The following is a 20922-nucleotide window of genomic DNA, read 5'->3' as shown; positions in this document are numbered from 1 at the left end:
TTCCACCTCTCTGTATCCCTCTGTTCCCCCTACTCCTCTGTTTCCACCTCTCTGTATCCCTCGGTTTCCCCCTACTCCTCTGTTTCCATCTCTCTGTTCCCCCTACTCCTCTGTTTCCATCTCTCTGTTCCCCCTACTCCTCTGTTTCCATCTCTCTGTATTCCCCCTCGTTCCCCCTACTCCTCTGTTTCCATCTCTCTGTTTCCTCTGTTTCCCCCTACTCCTCTGTTTCCATCTCTCTGTATCCCTCTGTTCCCCCTACTCCTCTGTTTCCACCTCTCTGTTTCCCTCTGTTTCCCCTACTCCTCTGTTTCCACCTCTCTGTATCCCTCTGTTCCCCCTACTCCTCTGTTTCCATCTCTCTGTATCCCTCTGTTTCCCCCTACTCCTCTGTTTCCACCTCTCTGTATCCCTCTGTTCCCCCTACTCCTCTGTTTCCATCTCTCTGTATCCCTCTGTTCCCCCTACTCCTCTGTTTCCATCTCTCTGTATCCCTCTGTTTCCCCCTACTCCTCTGTTTCCATCTCTCTGTATCCCTCTGTTCCCCCCTACTCCTCTGTTTCCATCTCTCTGTATCCCTCTGTTCCCCCTACTCCTCTGTTTCCATCTCTCTGTATCCCTCTGTTTCCCCCTACTCCTCTGTTTCCACCTCTCTGTATCCCTCTGTTCCCCCTACTCCTCTGTTTCCAACTCTGTATCCGTGTTTCCCCCTACTCCTCTGTTTCCATCTCTCTGTATCCCTCTGTTTCCCCCTACTCCTCTGTTTCCATCTCTCTGTATCCCTCTGTCCCCCCTACTCCTCTGTTTCCATCTCTCTGTATCCCTCTGTTCCCCCTACTCCTCTGTTTCCATCTCTCTGTTTCCCTCTGTTTCCCCCTACTCCTCTGTTTCCATCTCTCTGTATCCCTCTGTTTCCCCCTACTCCTCTGTTTCCATCTCTCTGTATCCCTCTGTTCCCCCCTACTCCTCTGTTTCCATCTCTCTGTATCCCTCTGTTTCCCCCTACTCCTCTGTTTCCATCTCTCTGTATCCCTCTGTTCCCCCTACTCCTCTGTTTCCATCTCTCTGTATCCCTCTGTTTCCCCCTACTCCTCTGTTTCCATCTCTCTGTATCCCTCTGTTTCCCCCTACTCCTCTGTTTCCATCTCTCTGTATCCCTCTGTTCCCCCTACTCCTCTGTTTCCATCTCTCTGTTTCCCCCTACTCCTCTGTTTCCATCTCTCTGTATCCCCCGTTCCCCCTACTCCTCTGTTTCCCCCTACTCCTCTGTTTCCATCTCTCTGTATCCCCCCGTTCCCCCTACTTCTCTGTTTCCATCTCTCTGTATCCTCTGTTCCCCCTACTCCTCTGTTTCCATCTCTCTGTTTCCCTCTGTTTCCCCCTACTCCTCTGTTTCCATCTCTCTGTATCCCCCCCGTTCCCCCTACTCCTCTGTTTCCATCTCTCTGTATCCCTCTGTTCCCCCTACTCCTCTGTTTCCATCTCTCTGTATCCCTCTGTTCCCCCTACTCCTCTGTTTCCATCTCTCTGTTTCCCTCTGTTTCCCCCTACTCCTCTGTTTCCATCTCTCTGTATCCCTCTGTTCCCCCTACTCCTCTGTTTCCATCTCTCTGTTTCCCTCTGTTTCCCCCTACTCCTCTGTTTCCATCTCTCTGTATCCCTCTGTTCCCCATACTCCTCTGTTTCCACCTCTCTGTATCCCTCTGTTTCTCCCCTACTCCTCTGTTTCCATCTCTCTGTATCCCTCTGTTCCCCCTACTCCTCTGTTTCCATCTCTCTGTATCCCTCTGTTCCCCCTACTCCTCTGTTTCCATCTCTCTGTTTCCCTCTGTTTCCCCCTACTCCTCTGTTTCCATCTCTCTGTATCCCTCTGTTCCCCTACTCCTCTGTTTCCAACTCTGTATCCGTGTTTCCCCCTACTCCTCTGTTTCCATCTCTCTGTATCCCTCTGTTTCCCCCTACTCCTCTGTTTCCATCTCTCTGTATCCCCCCCCGTTCCCCCTACTCCTCTGTTTCCATCTCTCTGTATCCCTCTGTTCCCCCTACTCCTCTGTTTCCATCTCTCTGTTTCCCTCTGTTTCCCCCTACTCCTCTGTTTCCATCTCTCTGTATCCCTCTGTTTCCCCTACTCCTCTGTTTCCATCTCTCTGTATCCCTCTGTTCCCCATACTCCTCTGTTTCCACCTCTCTCTGTATCCCTCTGTTTCCCCTACTCCTCTGTTTCCATCTCTCTGTATCCCTCTGTTCCCCCTACTCCTCTGTTTCCATCTCTCTGTATCCCTCTGTTTCCCCCTACTCCTCTGTTTCCATCTCTCTGTATCCCTCTGTTTCCCCCTACTCCTCTGTTTCCATCTCTCTGTATCCCTCTGTTCCCCCTACTCCTCTGTTTCCATCTCTCTGTTCCCCCTACTCCTCTGTTTCCATCTCTCTGTATCCCCCGTTCCCCCTACTCCTCTGTTTCCCCCTACTCCTCTGTTTCCATCTCTCTGTATCCCCCGTTCCCCCTACTTCTCTGTTTCCATCTCTCTGTATCCTCTGTTCCCCCTACTCCTCTGTTTCCATCTCTCTGTTTCCCTCTGTTTCCCCCTACTCCTCTGTTTCCATCTCTCTGTATCCCCCCGTTCCCCCTACTCCTCTGTTTCCATCTCTCTGTATCCCTCTGTTCCCCCTACTCCTCTGTTTCCATCTCTCTGTATCCCTCTGTTCCCCCTACTCCTCTGTTTCCATCTCTCTGTTTCCCTCTGTTTCCCCCTACTCCTCTGTTTCCATCTCTCTGTATCCCTCTGTTCCCCCTACTCCTCTGTTTCCATCTCTCTGTTTCCCTCTGTTTCCCCCTACTCCTCTGTTTCCATCTCTCTGTATCCCTCTGTTCCCCATACTCCTCTGTTTCCACCTCTCTGTATCCCTCTGTTTCTCCCCTACTCCTCTGTTTCCATCTCTCTGTATCCCTCTGTTCCCCCTACTCCTCTGTTTCCATCTCTCTGTATCCCTCTGTTCCCCCTACTCCTCTGTTTCCATCTCTCTGTATCCCCCCGTTTCCCCCTACTCCTCTGTTTCCATCTCTCTGTATCCCCCCGTTCCCCCTACTTCTCTGTTTCCATCTCTCTGTATCCCTCTGTTCCCCCTACTCCTCTGTTTCCATCTCTCTGTATCCTCTGTTCCCCCTACTCCTCTGTTTCCATCTCTCTGTATCCCTCTGTTCCCCCTACTCCTCTGTTTCCATCTCTCTGTATTCCCCCGTTCCCCCTACTCTTCTGTTTCCATCTCTCTGTATCCCTCTGTTTCCCCCTACTCCTCTGTTTCCATCTCTCTGTATCCCTCTGTTCCCCCTACTCCTCTGTTTCCATCTCTCTGTTTCCCTCTGTTTCCCCCTACTCTTCTGTTTCCATCTCTGTATCCCCCTACTCCTCTGTTTCCATCTCTCTGTATCCCTCTGTTCCCCCCTACTCCTCTGTTTCCACCTCTCTGTTCCCCCTACTCCTCTGTTTCCATCTCTCTGTATCCCCCCCGTTCCCCCTACTCCTCTGTTTCCATCTCTCTGTATCCCTCTGTTCCCCCCTACTCCTCTGTTTCCATCTCTCTGTATCCCTCTGTTTCCCCCTACTCCTCTGTTTCCATCTCTCTGTATCCCTCTGTTCCCCCCTACTCCTCTGTTTCCATCTCTCTGTATCCCTCTGTTCCCCCTACTCCTCTGTTTCCATCCCTCTGTTTCCCCCTACTCCTCTGTTTCCATCTCTCTGTATCCCTCTGTTTCCCCCTACTCTTCTGTTTCCATCTCTCTGTATCCCTCTGTTCCCCCCTACTCCTCTGTTTCCATCTCTCTGTATCCCTCTGTTCCCCCCTACTCCTCTGTTTCCATCTCTCTGTATCCCTCTGTTTCCCCCTACTCCTCTGTCTCCCCCCTACTCCTCTGTTTCCATCTCTCTGTATCCCTCTGTTTCCCCCTACTCCTCTGTTTCCATCTCTCTGTATCCTCTCTGTTTCCTCTTTATTCTATCTGTGAGCCACCACACCCCAAAGCCTTTCTTTGGTCTTTGTTCAGTCTGTACTATTTCACTGAGTGTCTGTCTGTACTAGAAGAGACTAGTCCTCTGTAGTGGAGAGTTTGGGGGAAAGGTACCAACCAGACACCACCTTTTGTTGCTTACATGACAATGTCTTAATGTGAAGTGTTTTTTCAAATTACATTTCTTAAAAATAAAAAATAAATGAATTTCCCAAAATTTGTATCTCTGCTAAGTTTGTCTGAAAGTATTTTGTGTGCAGTGACATGAACTGCTGTTTGTCTTCTGTCGTACTAAAGTGAGACAGAACAACACAGAATGATCTCTTCTCTATATAGTGCACTACTTTAGACCAGAGCCCTATGGAACCCTCATCAGAAGTAGTTCACTACATAGGGAATAGGGTGTCATTGGGGCGCAGACAATACTTTCTGCATGTATTACTCACATTAGCACATTGCAGAGAGGATCGCGTATTTCTCTCATCTCCCTCATAACGAATAGGAGGACACAGAGAGAGAGAGGAGGAGGGAGGGAGGGAGGGAGGGAGGGAGGGAGGGAGGGAGGGAGGGAGGGAGGGAGGGAGGGAGGGAGGGAGGGAGGGAGGGAGGGAGGGAGGGAGGGAGGGAGGGAGGGAGGGAGGGAGGGAGGGGAAGGAGAAGAGAGGGGGTTCATGTCCCTGCTCTACAGAAGATGAAAGCCTGAAAGGTGACTCTCTAAAGTTTACGCATTTGTGGGATTTGGGAGCCATGTTTCTACCTGCTCATGTTTCTGCTTTCAGAATTATTTTACATGTATTTATTTTTATTTCCCCTTTATTTAACCAGGTATTTATTTATATATATATATATATATATATATATATATATATATATATATATATATATATATATATATATAAAACCCTAACCCTTTATTTAACCAGGTTGGCCAGTTGAGAACAAGTTCTCATTTACAACTGCGACCTGGCCAAGATAAACACAAACAACAACACAGAGTTACACATGGAGTAAACAAACATACAGTCAATAACACGGTAGAAACATCTGTATACAGTGTGTGCAAATGGAGTAAGGAAGTAAGGCAATAAATAGGCCAATAGTGGCGAGGTAATTACAATGTAGCAAATTAACACTGGAGTGACAGATGTGCGGATGAGGATGTGCAAGTAGAGATACTGGTGTGCCAAAAGAGCAGAAAAACAAAGACAAATATGGGGATGAGGTTGGTAGTTGGTTGGATGGGCTATTTTCAGATGGGCTGTGTACAGCTGCAGCGAACGGTAAGCTGCTCTGACAGCTGACGCTTAAAGTTGGTGAGGTTATAAATATGTATGAATGTTAGGTTGGAACCAGTGGAGGCTCCTCAGAGGAGGAAGGGGAGGACTGTCCAACGCAGTACATTTTTTATTTTAAGAATGATGGAGGCCACTGTGTTCTTGGGGGACCTTCAAGGACCTTCAATGCTGCAGATATGTTTTGGTGCCCTTTCCTAGAGCTGTGTCCTTCGACACAATCCTGTCTCGGAGCTCTACTCCTCCGACCTCGTGGCTTGGTTTTTGCTCTGACATGCACTGTCAACTGTGGGAACTTATATAGACAGGTTTGTGTTTTTCCAAGTCATGTCCAATAAATTGAATTTGCCACAGATGGACTCCAATCCAGTTGTAGAAACATCTCAAGGATGATCAATGGAAACAGGATGCACCTGAGCTCAATTGTGACCGAATAGATTTGGATTCGGTCTTACGTAGCAAAATATGAATTTGTGTTTTTATTTTATATTCGATAAAAGTAGAGACGCAGATCTACAAATATGTATATAAGGAACAACGGGAAGGTAATTCCACTTGGAAAGTTGATAAACTTGTTACCGCACTTTTGAGAAAATGGCCTTTGAATGTTTTGGTACCTACTGGAGAGCTCTCCTTTGTCTCCACCCATTCAGCATGGTTCACACCCTCTTAAGCCTTAGACCACACCCATATTCAGCATGGTTCACACCCTCTTAAGCTTTAGACCACACCCATTCAGCATGGTTCACACCCTCTTAAGCTTTAGACCACACCCATTCAGCATGGTTCACACCCTCTTAAGCCTTAGACCACACCCATATTCAGCATGGTTCACACCCTCTTAAGCCTTAGACCACACCCATTCAGCATGGTTCACACCCTCTTAAGCTTTAGACCACACCCATTCAGCATGGTTCACACCCTCTTAAGCCTTAGACCACACCCATTCAGCATGGTTCACACCCTCTTAAGCCTTAGACCACACCCATCTCTTTAAGGGTTCCCATGTGAGGCCATGTGGTAAACAGTAACTCGTGTTGTCAGCATATTCAAACCCTCTGAATACTTAGACCAAATAAGCATTTTTCTGAAAACATATTTTGCTTTGTCATTATTCAGCATGGTTAGACCCTGCTGAGTATTTAGAAAAACCCATTCAGCATTTGAATCAATTTTAGACCACAGGCTGTTCAGCAAAGTTCACACCCTCTCAAGCTTTAGACCATACCCATTCAGCATGGTTCTGTACACCCTCTTCAGCCTTAGACCACACCCATTCAGCATGGTTCACACCCTCTTAAGCATATCTAACCATATCTTTTCAGCATGGTTCAACACCACTCTTTCACCCTTAGACCACACCCTATTCAGCATGGTTCACACCCTCTCACTCCTTAGACCACACACATATTCAGCATGGTTCACACACACTTCAGCCTTAGACCACACCCATTCAGCATGGTTCACACCCTCTTAAGCCTTAGACCACACCCATTCAGCATGGTTCACACACTTAAGCCACACCACACCCATATTCATATGGTACCTCCATCACTCTTAGTATCCTTAGACCCCACCCCTATTCACATGGTCGACCCTCTTCACTCCAGATCCCTGTCCCATTCAGCCTGGTTCATACCCTCTAAGCCTCCACACCCAGTTCCCATGGTTCACACCCCTTAAGCCTTAGACCATAACCCATTCCCATGTCTCCACCCCCTATACTTCAGCCTTAGACCACACCCATTCAGCATGGTTCCTTCCCTCTTAAGCCTTAGACCACACCCATTCAGCATGGTTCACACCCTCTAAGCCTTATCCACCTCCATTCAGCCAGTTCACCCCTCTTAAGCCTTAGACCATCTACCCCATTCAGCCAGTATCCCTCTGTCTCCTTAGACCACACCCATTCAGCATGGTCTACCTCCATCAGCCTTAGACCACACCCATTCAGTCTGGTTCCCCCTATACATATCCTTCCATCACTCCATTCAGCATGTCTCCTTCACCCTCTATACATATCTACCTCCATCACCCAGTATCCCTGGTCTCACTCCCCTATAATATCTAGACCATCACCCATTCCCATGGTCTCCACCCTCTATACATATCTACACCCATTCAGCATGGTTCCCTGTCCCCTTAAGCTTTAGACCACTACCCATTCAGCATGGTTCCCACCCCTTACCCCCTATACCACACCCATTCAGCATGGTTCACACCCTCTTCTCCTTAGACCACACCCATTCAGCATGGTTCACACCCTCTTAAGCCTTAGACCACACCCATTCAGCATGGTTCACACCCTCTTCAGCCCTATACATACCCATTCAGCATGGTTCACCCTGTCAGCCTTAGACCACCCTATTCAGCATGGTTCACACCCTCTTAAGCCTTAGACCAGTACCCTTCAGCATCCTTCCCCCTCTTAAGCCTTAGACCACACCCATTCAGCATGGTTTCCACCCTAACCTATAGACCACACCCATTCAGCATGGTTCACACCCCCTTACATATCCTAGACCACACCCATTCAGCATGGTTCACACCCTCTTAAGCCTTCTACCACACCCATTCAGCATGGTTCACACCCTCTTAAGCCTTAGACCACACCCATTCAGCATCCAGTACACCCTGCCTTAGACCACACCCATATTCAGCATGGTTCCACACCCAGTAAGCCTTAGACCACACCCATTCAGCATGGTTCACACCCTCTTCAGCCTTAGACCACACCCAGCATGGTTCACACCCTCTTCAGCCTTAGACCACACCCATTCAGCATGGTTCACACCCTCTTCAGCCTTAGACCACACCCTTCAGCATGGTTCACACCCTCTTCAGCCTTAGACCACACCCATATTCAGCATGGTTCACCCCTCTTAAGCCTTAGACCACACCCATTCAGCATGGTTCACACCCTCTTCCCCTTAGACCACACCCATTCAGCATGGTTCCACCCTCTTAAGCTTTAGACCACACCCATTCAGCATGGTTCACACCCTCTTAAGCTTTAGACCACACCCATTCAGCATGGTTCACACCCTCTTCAGCCTTAGACCACACCCATTCAGCATGGTTCACACCCTCTTAAGCCTTAGACCACACCCATCTCTTTAAGGGTTCCCATGTGAGGCCATGTGGTAAACAGTAACTCGTGTTGTAACGTCATATCAAAAGGTCTGAATACTTATGTAAATAAGGTATTTTTCTGAAAACATATTTTCCCTTTGTCATTATGGGGGTATTGTGTGTAGATTGCTGAGTATTTTAAAAAAAATGTATTTGAATCAATTTTAGAATGAGGCTGTTACGTAGCAAAGTGTGGAACAACTCAAGGGGTCTGAATACTTTCCGAAGGCTCTGTACATGAACATCAATGGCAAAACCATGACATTACAGAATATGCAATTCCACATGTGGAAACATATCTAACAATATCTTTTCCGAGGACAACAACACTATTTCACCCCTACCCTCACAGGGCCCTACACACTCACACACACTGTCACTCCAAAACATACACACACACACACACACACACACACACACACACACACACAGTGTAGACACACACACATACCCTGTGGATATGATGGCAGTACTACAGTCTGTACATATCTACCTCCATCACTCCAGTATCCCTGTCCCTGGTACCCCTATACATATCTACTCCATCACTCCATAGTCCCTGTCCCCTTATTGTATACATATCGACCTTCATCACTCCAGTATCCCTAGTAGATCCTTCCCCCCCTATACATATCTACCTCCATCACTCCAGTATCCCTGTCTCCTTCCCTCCATCATACCCTATCTACCTACCATCACTCCAGTAACCCTGTCTCCTTCCCCCTATACATATCTACCTCCATCACTCCAGTATCCCTGTCTCCTTCCCCCTATACATATCTACCTCCATCAGCAGTCCAGTATCCCTGTCTCCTTCCCCCTATACATATCTACCTCCATCGTCTCCAGTATCCCTGTCACCTTGTATACATATCTACCTCCATCGCTCCAGTATCCCTGTCACCTTATTATACATATCTACCTCCATCACTCCAGTATCCCTGTCTCCTTCCCCCTATACATATCTACCTCCATCACCACCAGGTAGTAGATCTGACACTCTAACCACCTGGGTATCCTGCCTCCTCTGGTGGTTAGAGTGTAGAGACGGCAGGGTACCCTGGTGGTTAGAGTGTAGAGGCGGCAGGATATGACTGCCCTGGTGGTTATGAGTGTAGAGGCGGCAGTCTGGTACCAGTACTGTCTGTGGTGGTTAGATTGTAGAGATATGACTGCAGTACCCTAGTCTGTAGTATTATTGTAGTAGATATGTGGACAGATGGCAGTACTATAGTCTGTAGTATTATTGTAGTAGATATGACAGCAGTACTATAGTCTGTAGTATTATTGTAGTAGATATGACTGCAGTACTATAGTCTGTAGTATTATTGTAGTAGATATGACTGCAGTACTATAGTCTGTAGTGGTATTGTAGTAGATATGACTGCAGTACTATAGTCTGTAGTATTATTGTAGTAGATATGACTGCAGTACTATAGTCTGTAGTGGTATTGTAGTAGATATGACTGCAGTACTATAGTCTGTAGTATTATTGTAGTAGATATGACTGCAGTACTATAGTCTGTATTATTGTAGTAGATATGACTGCAGTACTATAGTATTATTGTAGTAGATATGACTGCAGTACTATAGTCTGTAGTATTATTGTAGTAGATATGACTGCAGTACTATAGTCTGTAGTATTATATGTAGTACTATAGTATTGTAGTGTGCTGGTACTGCAGTACTATAGTATGTAGTAGATATGTGTGCTTAGTAGTAGATATGACAGTAGTCTGTAGTATTATTGTAGTAGATATGACTGCAGTACTATAGTCTGTAGTATATGAGGTGTGTGCTAGTGGGTAGCTGGATATGAGGTGTGTGCTAGTGGGTAGCTGGATATGAGGTGTGTGCTAGTGGGTAGCTGGATATGAGGTGTGTGCTAGTGGGTAGCTGGATATGAGGTGTGTGCTAGTGGGTAGCTGGATATGAGGTTTGTGCTAGTGGGTAGCTGGATATGAGGTTTGTGCTAGTGGGTAGCTGGATATGAGGTGTGTGCTAGTGGGTAGCTGGATATGAGGTTTGTGCTAGTGGGTAGCTGGATATGAGGTTTGTGCTAGTGGGTAGTTTATAAAATATAAAAGAAATCTTACAAAAAGCAATGTTTTCGGGTAGGACTTGGGTCCAGTGGTTTAGTGGTATAATTTTAGGTGCCGTATCACACCTTGTATTTTATGATTCCAGTTTGTTACCAACTTTAATTGAGGCAGGACTATGTATTGAATACAATCGACTCATCAATGATCCTATGCTCTGAGACTAAACCTCTCCTTCCTCCACCTCTCTCTTTCCTCCAGGTGCAGAGACCTCATCGTCATCTCCGTCCCAGACAGGCCAGGTGTTCTTGGACTTCAGCTTGGTTCTGGAACCCCAGGACACGGTGACATTGCGGGGCGGTGTTCTCCAGCTGGACTGCGAGGCTCAGTCAGATCAGGGTATTCCAGTTATCGTCTGGAAGAAGGACGGGGTGCTGCTCAGCGCCGTGGTGGACGAGAGGAGACAGCAGTTCCCTAACGGGTCTCTAGTGGTCCAGAACGTGGTTCACTCACGACACCACCGACCTGACGAGGGGCTCTACCAGTGTCTGGCAGCGCTGGAGGGAGTGGGGGCCATAGTCAGTCGCACGGCTAAAGTCACAGTCTCTGGTAAGACCTTTACTTAGTTAATCCTGTAAACAGTGACTAATGTCCTCCATTTCACTCGGCTTCGGGGGAAGTTTTTTTTATAGGTTGCACTTGTTGAGGGTGGTGAGAGCTGTGGTATGTATGCTCCAAATCAAGAGGGGATTTCATACCGTAGGTCGTAGAGAAAGGAAAAGGGGGGAAACCTGGTCAGTTGAACAACCGAATGACTTGGACCGAAATGTGCCTTCTGCATTTAACCCCTCTGAATATAAAACTATTGTGAGATAGTATTATCATCTTATATCCAGTTTTGTATTGGTTTCTTGAGGGACGTCTCAAATTATTTATAGGGCCTTAGTTCTAGTGTCCTTGTGTCTAGGGCCCTTCTTTCCAGGGCAGTATTTCTAGTGCCCTTGTGTCTAGTGCCCTTCTTTCTGGGACCTCATATCTAGGGGTTTTCCTTAACACCACAAGATGCACATTCTTACCTTCCTATCTGTCAGAGTGCTATTCCTCATCTATCTGTCCTATTCCTCATCTATCTGTCCTATTCCTCATCTATCTGTCCTATTCCTCATCTATCTGTCCTATTCCTCATCTATCTGTCCTATTCCTCATCTATCTGTCCTATTCCTCATCTATCTGTCCTATTCCTCATCTATCTGTCCTATTCCTCATCTATCTGTCCTATTCTTCATCTATCTGTCCTATTCTTCATCTATCAGTATATTCCTCATCAATCTGTCCTATTCCTCATCTATCTGTCCTATTCCTCATCTATCTGTCCTATTCCTCATCTATCTGTCCTATTCCACATCTATCTGTCCTATTCCTCATCTATCTGTCCTATTCCTCATCTATCTGTCCTATTCCACATCTATCTGTCCTATTCCTCATCTATCTGTCCTATTCATCATCTATCTGTCCTATTCTTCATCTATCAGTCCTATTCCTCATCTATCTGTCCTATTCCTCATCTATCTGTCCTATTCCTCATCTATATGTCCTATTCCTCATCTATATGTCCTATTCCTCATCTATCTGTCCTATTCCTCATCTATCTGTCCTATTCCTCATCTATCTGTCCTATTCCTCATCTATCTGTCCTATTCCTCATCTATCTGTCCTATTCTTCATCTATCTGTCCTATTCTTCATCTATCTGTCCTATTCTTCATCTATCTGAGGTCCTATTCCTCATCAATCTGTCCTATTCCTCATCTATCTGTCCTATTCTTCATCTATCAGAGGTATATTCCTCATCAATCTGTCCTATTCCTCATCTATCTGTCCTATTCTTCATCTATCTGTCCTATTCCTCAACATTAGTGTACAGTATAGGCGGCAGGATACCATGGTGGTTAGAGTGTAGAGGCGGCAGGATACCATGGTGGTTAGAGTGTAGAGGCGGCAGGATACCATGGTGGTTAGAGTGGAGAGGCGGCAGGATACCATGGTGGTTAGAGTGTAGAGGCGGCAGGATACCATGGTGGTTAGAGTGTAGAGGCGGCAGGATACCATGGTGGTTAGAGTGTAGAGGCGGCAGGATACCATGGTGGTTAGAGTGTAGAGGCGGCAGGATACCATGGTGGTTAGAGTGTAGAGGCGGCAGGATACCATGGTGGTTAGAGTGTAGAGGCGGCAGGATACCATGGTGGTTAGAGTGGAGAGGCGGCAGGATACCATGGTGGTTAGAGTGTAGAGGCGGCAGGATACCATGGTGGTTAGAGTGGAGAGGCGGCAGGATACCATGGTGGTTAGAGTGGAGAGGCGGCAGGATACCATGGTGGTTAGAGTGGAGAGGCGGCAGGATACCATGGTGGTTAGAGTGTAGAGGCGGCAAGGAATCCATTCAATCAAAATGATGGTTTTAACCATGTTCCGAGGCCATATAGTTTTTTTGTTTACATGTGCTTTGTTTACATGTACTTTGTTTACATGTACTTTGTTCACATGTACTTTGTTTACATGTACTTTGTTTACATGTACTTTGTTCACATGTACTTTGTTTACATGTACTTTGTTCACATGTACTTTGTTCACATGTACTTTGTTTACATGTACTTTGTTCACATGTACTTTGTTTACATGTACTTTGTTCACATGTACTTTGTTTACATGTACTTTGTTTACATGTACTTTGTTCACATGTACTTTGTTTACATGTACTTTGTTCACATGTACTTTGTTTACATGTACTTTGTTTACATGTACTTTGTTCACATGTACTTTGTTCACATGTACTTTGTTCACATGTACTTTGTTCACATGTACTTTGTTTACATGTACTTTGTTTACATGTACTTTGTTTACATGTACTTTGTTTACATGTACTTTGTTTACATGTACTTTGTTTACATGTACTTTGTTCACATGTACTTTGTTCACATGTACTTTGTTTACATGTACTTTGTTCACATGTACTTTGTTTACATGTACTTTGTTCACATGTACTTTGTTTACATGTACTTTGTTTACATGTACTTTGTTTACATGTACTTTGTTTACATGTACTTTGTTCACATGTACTTTGTTCACATGTACTTTGTTCACATGTACTTTGTTCACATGTACTTTGTTTACATGTACTTTGTTTACATGTACTTTGTTTACATGTACTTTGTTTACATGTACTTTGTTTACATGTACTTTGGAGTAAAAAGAAGTTTATATTTTGGGTTCTGATGGGGTACGACAGTTGAACTAAGCTCATGAGGCATTTCTGAGTTAAACTCTTCAAGAATCAATGGGTACATATCATTCATTTATAAGTACAATTGATTTAGCTACTGCAGATTGACCCTTTAAAGAGTGGCTGCCCCTAAAAAGCTACTTCTGGTTTTGAAAACAGCCTCTGTGGCATCTACAGGAGTCAGAAACATTAATGCTAGTGTCAACATTTACTATAAAGTGTAAATAGGATCATTATTTTTTCATAAAGTGAGTTTCTTCCAAAACGGAGATTTGTCAGATGATATGAACAAAGGGGATGTCATGGTATGAAGGGTACCTTGACAGTTTTCCTTGGGTTCGTTCTTTCTTCAACCCTGCCCACACGCGCACAGCTGGCAACACCTAAGGAATAATCAATTCTAACTGCAGCTGCACGCGACCCGATCGTAATGCCCGTGGTCAATTTGGTTTGACATTCGATATCCCTATGAGGCTAGTTAGGCACCATCAGTAAATTACACATTGTACACGGGACAATATATATTTTTTAAATGTCAATAGCTCCAAATTTCAAAGACTTAAAAAAACACAAACCAACTAACTATACATTGTAGAAATGCACCTACAAATATTGAAATAATTGAACGAGACAACTAAAAGATGTGCGACATGTAGACATTGTCCCATTTCTATTGTGTAATTTATTGACGGGCCCTAACAAGCCCCAATGACAAACCAAATTTGCCACGGTCTCACACCAGCCGGTTGAAGATAATTGGCTAAATGCGTTGGCTAGACACAAGACCTGGTTGGACTGTTTCAAGTTATCTAGAAGGGTGAGTGACTGTAACTGTGAACACTCGCATGACGTGTCCACTTGTCCACTACCCAAAGGGTGGACAATGCGTTGTTGAGGAAGCCAGCACATCCTCATTTCACTGCCCCTTTTATCAATCACATATATTTATAAAGCCCTTCGCACATCAGCTGATATCTCAAAGTGCTGTGCAGAAACCCAGCCTAAAACCCCAAACAGCAAGCAATGCAGGTGTAAAAGCACGGAGGCTAGGAAAAACTCCCTAGAAAGGCCAAAACCTAGGAAGAAACCTAGCGAGGAACCAGGCTGTGTGGGGTGGCCAGTCCTCTTCTGGCTGTGCCGGGTGGAGAGGAACCAGGCTGTGTGGGGTGGCCAGTCCTCTTCTGGCTGTGCCGGGTGGAGAGGAACCAGGCTGTGTGGGGTGGCCAGTCCTCTTCTGGCTGTGCCGGGTGGAGAGGAACCAGGCTGTGTGGGGTGGCCAGTCCTCTTCTGGCTGTGCCGGGTGGAGAGGAACCAGGCTGTGTGGGGTGGCCAGTCCTCTTCTGGCTGTGCCGGGTGGAGAGGAACCAGGCTGTGTGGGGTGGCCAGTCCTCTTCTGGCTGTGCCGGGTGGAGAGGAACCAGGCTGTGTGGGGTGGCCAGTCCTCTTCTGGCTGTGCCGGGTGGAGAGGAACCAGGCTGTGTGGGGTGGCCAGTCCTCTTCTGGCTGTGCCGGGTGGAGAGGAACCAGGCTGTGTGGGGTGGCCAGTCCTCTTCTGGCTGTGCCGGGTGGAGAGGAACCAGGCTGTGTGGGGTGGCCAGTCCTCTTCTGGCTGTACCGGGTGGAGATGAACCAGGCTGTGTGGGGTGGCCAGTCCTCTTCTGGCTGTGCCGGGTGGAGATGAACCAGGCTGTGTGGGGTGGCCAGTCCTCTTCTGGCTGTGCCGGGTGGAGAGGAACCAGGCTGTGTGGGGTGGCCAGTCCTCTTCTGGCTGTGCCGGGTGGAGAGGAACCAGGCTGTGTGGGGTGGCCAGTCCTCTTCTGGCTGTGCCGGGTGGAGAGGAACCAGGCTGTGTGGGGTGGCCAGTCCTCTTCTGGCTGTGCCGGGTGGAGAGGAACCAGGCTGTGTGGGGTGGCCAGTCCTCTTCTGGCTGTGCCGGGTGGAGAGGAACCAGGCTGTGTGGGGTGGCCAGTCCTCTTCTGGCTGTGCCGGGTGGAGAGGAACCAGGCTGTGTGGGGTGGCCAGTCCTCTTCTGGCTGTGCCGGGTGGAGAGGAACCAGGCTGTGTGGGGTGGCCAGTCCTCTTCTGGCTGTGCCGGGTGGAGAGGAACCAGGCTGTGTGGGGTGGCCAGTCCTCTTCTGGCTGTGCCGGGTGGAGAGGAACCAGGCTGTGTGGGGTGGCCAGTCCTCTTCTGGCTGTGCCAGATACCTGCTGGAAACTATGTATGGGATGAATACATTTGATTTGAACACACTGTAAAAGCCCTGCTGTTGTAGAACTGTTGACAGCATCGGGAGGTAGACGGAAGCCCTGCTGTTGTAGAACTGTTGACAGCATCGGGAGGTAGACGGAAGCCCTGCTGTTGTAGAACTGTTGACAGCATCGGGAGGTAGACGGAAGCCCTGCTGTTGTAGAACTGTTGACAGCATCGGGAGGTAGACGGAAGCCCTGCTGTTGTAGAACTGTTGACAGCATCGGGAGGTAGATGTGAGTAAGAATTGCATTCTGCTGACTCTGTGGGAGGCTAGCAAGCTCCCGGGCTGTTGGTTAGTTCTCCATCTGGAGATACATCTACAACACACACACACACACACACACACACACACACACACACACACACACACACACACACACACACACACACACACACACACACACACACACACACACACACACACACACGCACACACACACACACACACACACATATATGCACATCCACATACAAGTCAGCTAAGAACACTTTTTACAATGACAGCCTTGCAAAAGGCCTCCTGCGGGGACGGGGGCGGGGATTACAAATGTAAAACCAGTAACATAAATATAGGAACACACATCACGCCAAGAGAGACGACACAACACCACGTAAAGAGAGACCTAAGACAGCAACATAGCATGGCAGCAACACATGACAACAACATGGCAGCAACACATGACAACAACATGGCAGCAACACATGACAACAACATGGGAGCAACACAACATGACAACAACATGGTAGCAACACAACATGACAACAACATGGTAGCAACACAACATGACAACAACATGGTAGCAACACAACATGACAACAACATGGTAGCAACACAACATGACAACAACATGGTAGCAACACAACATGACAACAACATGGTAGTAACACAACATGACAACAACATGGTAGCAACACAACATGACAACAACATGGTAGTAACACAACATGACAACAACATGGTAGCAACACAACATGACAACAACATGGTAGCAACACAACATGACAACAACATGGTAGTAACACAACATGACAACAACATGGTAGCAACACATGACAACAACATGGTAGCAACACAACATGACAACAACATGGTAGTAACACAACATGACAACAACATGGCAGCAACACAACATGACAACAACATGGCAGCAACACATGACAACAACATGGGAGCAACACATGACAACAACATGGTAGCAACACAACATGACAACAACATGGTAGCAACACAACATGACAACAACATGGTAGCAACACAACATGACAACAACATGGCAGCAACACAACATGACAACAACATGGTAGCAACACAACATGACAACAACATGGTAGCAACACAACATGACAACAACATGGTAGCAACACAACATGACAACAACATGGTAGTAACACAACATGACAACAACATGGTAGCAACACAACATGACAACAACATGGTAGCAACACAACATGACAACAACATGGTAGCAACACAACATGACAACAACATGGTAGCAACACAACATGACAACAACATGGTAGTAACACAACATGACAACAACATGGTAGCAACACAACATGACAACAACATGGTAGTAACACAACATGACAACAACATGGCAGCAACACAACATGACAACAACATGGTAGTAACACAACATGACAACAACATGGTAGCAACACAACATGACAACAACATGGTAGCAACACAACATGACAACAACATGGTAGTAACACAACATGACAACATCATGGTAGCAACACAACATGACAACAACATTGTAGCAACACAACATGACAACAACATGGTAGTAACACAACATGACAACAACATGGTAGCAACACAACATGACAACAACATGGTAGTAACACAACATGACAACAACATGGTAGTAACACAACATGACAACAACATGGCAGCAACACAACATGACAACAACATGGTAGTAACACAACATGACAACAACATGGTAGTAACACAACATGACAACAACATGGCAGCAACACAACATGACAACAACATGGTAGTAACACAACATGACAACAACATGGTAGTAACACAACATGACAACAACATGGCAGCAACACATGACAACAACATGGTAGCAACACAACATGACAACAACATGGTAGTAACACAACATGACAACAACATGGTAGTAACACCACATGACAACAACATGGCAGCAACACAACATGACAACAGCATGGTAGCAACACAACATGACAACAACATGGTAGTAACACAACATGACAACAACATGGTAGTAACACAACATGACAACAACATGGTAGCAACACAACATGACAACAACATGGTAGCAACACAACATGACAACAACATGGTAGTAACACAACATGACAACAACATGGTAGCAACACAACATGACAACAACATGGTAGCAACACAACATGACAACAACATGGTAGTAACACAACATGACAACAACATGGCAGCAACACAACATGACAACAACATGGTAGCAACACATGACAACAACATGGTAGCAGCACAACATGACAACAACATGGTAGCAACACATGACATAATACAAACATCAGACAGAAAAATACAAAGAGAGACAGACACAGAGAGACAGGCAGACAGACAGACAGATACAGCGAGACAGGCAGACAGACAGACAGATACAGAGAGACAGGCAGTCAGATACAGAGAGACAGAGAGAGACAGACAGACAGACAGACAGACAGACAGACAGACAGACAGACAGACAGACAGACAGACAGACAGACAGACAGACAGACAGATACAGAGAGAGACAGAGAGAGAGACAGAGAGACAGAGAGACAGAGAGAGAGAGAGAGACAGAGACAGACAGATACAGAGAGAGACACAGAATACTCCAGTGTGTCAGACCAGACAGACCAGTTGGAGAGATAAGTAGATGAGCTCTCGATCAGGTCAGCCCAAGGACATGACATGGTTAGACTGCACTCATCCTTACCAGAAACAGTTTGGCTTAATGTGCTGAAATAGGCACCCTATTTCATGGTAAAACCCATCCATGACACATGATTTACCATGGGATGTCTTCTGACAGTTCAGAGATATCTTTAAATTACATTTCCTTTTCTCTACTGTTAGGAAAAACGAGATGAGCCCCCCTTCCCCTACACCTTTCCCCCAAAGGACATATTGGTCTCCTGGTGAAACCATGGAAACCGCCACTAGGCTAGCAGGCTAGTGAGGAACGTCAACTGAAAGTGACATTGGTGTTCTTTTAAGTGATGCCAGTTGGCAGCTGTCGTCAGCCATGTTGTTAAAAGGATAATCTTGAGCGTGGCATTATCCAGCCAAGTGGAGTCCCCTTCGGTTGTGATTGAAGAGTCAGTCAGACTCGGAACAGCCGTCGAGGAGTCTGGCATCATGACCGTACACTCTCAACATATTTCAGCCAATGTGGTGCAGACAAGGATATGCTGTCTGTCTGGGACCCATAGTCTGTCTGTCCTTCTGTCTGGGACCCATAGTCTGTCTGTCTCTCTGTCTGGGACCCATAGTCTGTCTGTCTTTCTGTCTGGGAGCCATAGTCTGTCTGTCTGTCTGTCTGGGACCCATAGTATGTCTGTCTTTCTGTCTGGGACCCATAGTCTGTCTGTCTTTCTGTCTGGGACCCATAGTCTGTCTGTCTTTCTGTCTGGGACCCATAGTCTGTCTGTCTTTCTGTCTGGGACCCATAGTCTGTCTGTCTGTCCTTCTGTCTGGGACCCATAGTCTGTCTGTCCTTCTGTCTGGGACCCATAGTCTGTCCGTCTGTCTGTCTGTCTGGGACACATAGTCTGTCTGTCTTTCTGTCTGGGACCCATAGTCTGTCTGTCCTTCTGTCTGGGACCCATAGTCTGTCTGTCCTTCTGTCTGGGACCCATAGTCTGTCTGTCCTTCTGTCTGGGACCCATAGTCTGTCCGTCTGTCTGTCTGTCTGTCTGTCTGGGACCCATAGTCTGTCTGTCTGTCTGTCTGTCTGTCTGTCTGTCTGTCTGGGACCCATAGTATGTCTGTCCTTCTGTCTGGGACCCATAGTCTGTCTGTCCTTCTGTCTGGGACCCATAGTCTGTCTGTCTTTCTGTCTGGGACCCATAGTCTGTCTGTCTGTCTGTCTGTCTGGGACCCATAGTATGTCTGTCCTTCTGTCTGGGAACCATAGTATGTCTGTCTGTCCTTCTGTCTGGGAACCATAGTATGTCTGTCTGTCTGGGAACCATAGTATGTCTGTCTGTCTGGGAACCATAGTATGTCTGTATTTAATAAGACAATATTTCACATTACAGCATGCATATGGATAACTGGCTGTCTGTCTGGCTATTTGTATGTCTTGCTGGCTGGCTGGTTGGTTGTTTGTCTGGCTGGCTGGTTGTTTTGTCTGGTTGGTTGATTGTCTAGCTGGTTGGTTGGTTGATTGTCTGGTTGGTTGTTTGTCTGGTTGGTTGATTGTCTGGCTGGTTGGTTGGTTGATTGTCTGGTTGGTTGTTTTGTCTGGCTGGTTGTTTGTCTGGCTGGTTGTTTTGTCTGGTTGGTTGTTTTGTCTGGCTGGTTGTTTGTCTGGCTGGTTGTTTGTCTGGCTGGTTGTTTGTCTGGCTGGTTGTTTGTCTGGCTGGTTGTTTGTCTGTCTGAATGACTGGCTGTCAATCACTGCTCTGTCTGTTTCTCTGTCTTCAATAAGAACATATTTTTTTTCCATGTTTTTGGAAAGCAGAAAAAAAACCCAACAATTAAACAAACCCACATCCTCCTCAACAACCCAATGTTACTTGCTCATAATGTATCCATGTATTCTCAGCTACAGGGGGTCGCTCCTTGCCTCTTTTCATGGGTGTATTCTCAGCTACAGGGGGTCGCTCCTTGCCTCTTTTCATGGGTGTATTCTCAGCTACAGGGGGTCGCTACTTGCCTCTTTTCATGGGTGTATTCTCAGCTACAGGGGG

The 20922-nt window shown here is 46.5% G+C and overlaps 1 protein-coding gene across 1 annotated transcript in view; it reads left to right on the top strand.

Annotated features, from left to right (window-relative positions):
- dcc (DCC netrin 1 receptor) overlaps positions 1 to 20922 on the top strand; it is a 681343-nt gene that overhangs the window by 176917 nt on the left and 483504 nt on the right. Inside the window, exon 2 of the mRNA XM_052458625.1 lies at positions 10731 to 11078. Within this exon, the coding sequence (XP_052314585.1) occupies positions 10731 to 11078 (348 nt within the window). The remainder of the gene's footprint in view (positions 1 to 10730; positions 11079 to 20922) is intronic.

Source organism: Oncorhynchus keta, chromosome 12 (assembly GCF_023373465.1).
Source record: "Oncorhynchus keta strain PuntledgeMale-10-30-2019 chromosome 12, Oket_V2, whole genome shotgun sequence".
NCBI classification, from domain to species: Eukaryota; Metazoa; Chordata; class Actinopteri; order Salmoniformes; family Salmonidae; genus Oncorhynchus; species Oncorhynchus keta.
The sequence above is the reverse complement of the archived record's forward strand: the minus strand, read 5'-3'. Positions and strand labels throughout refer to the sequence as shown.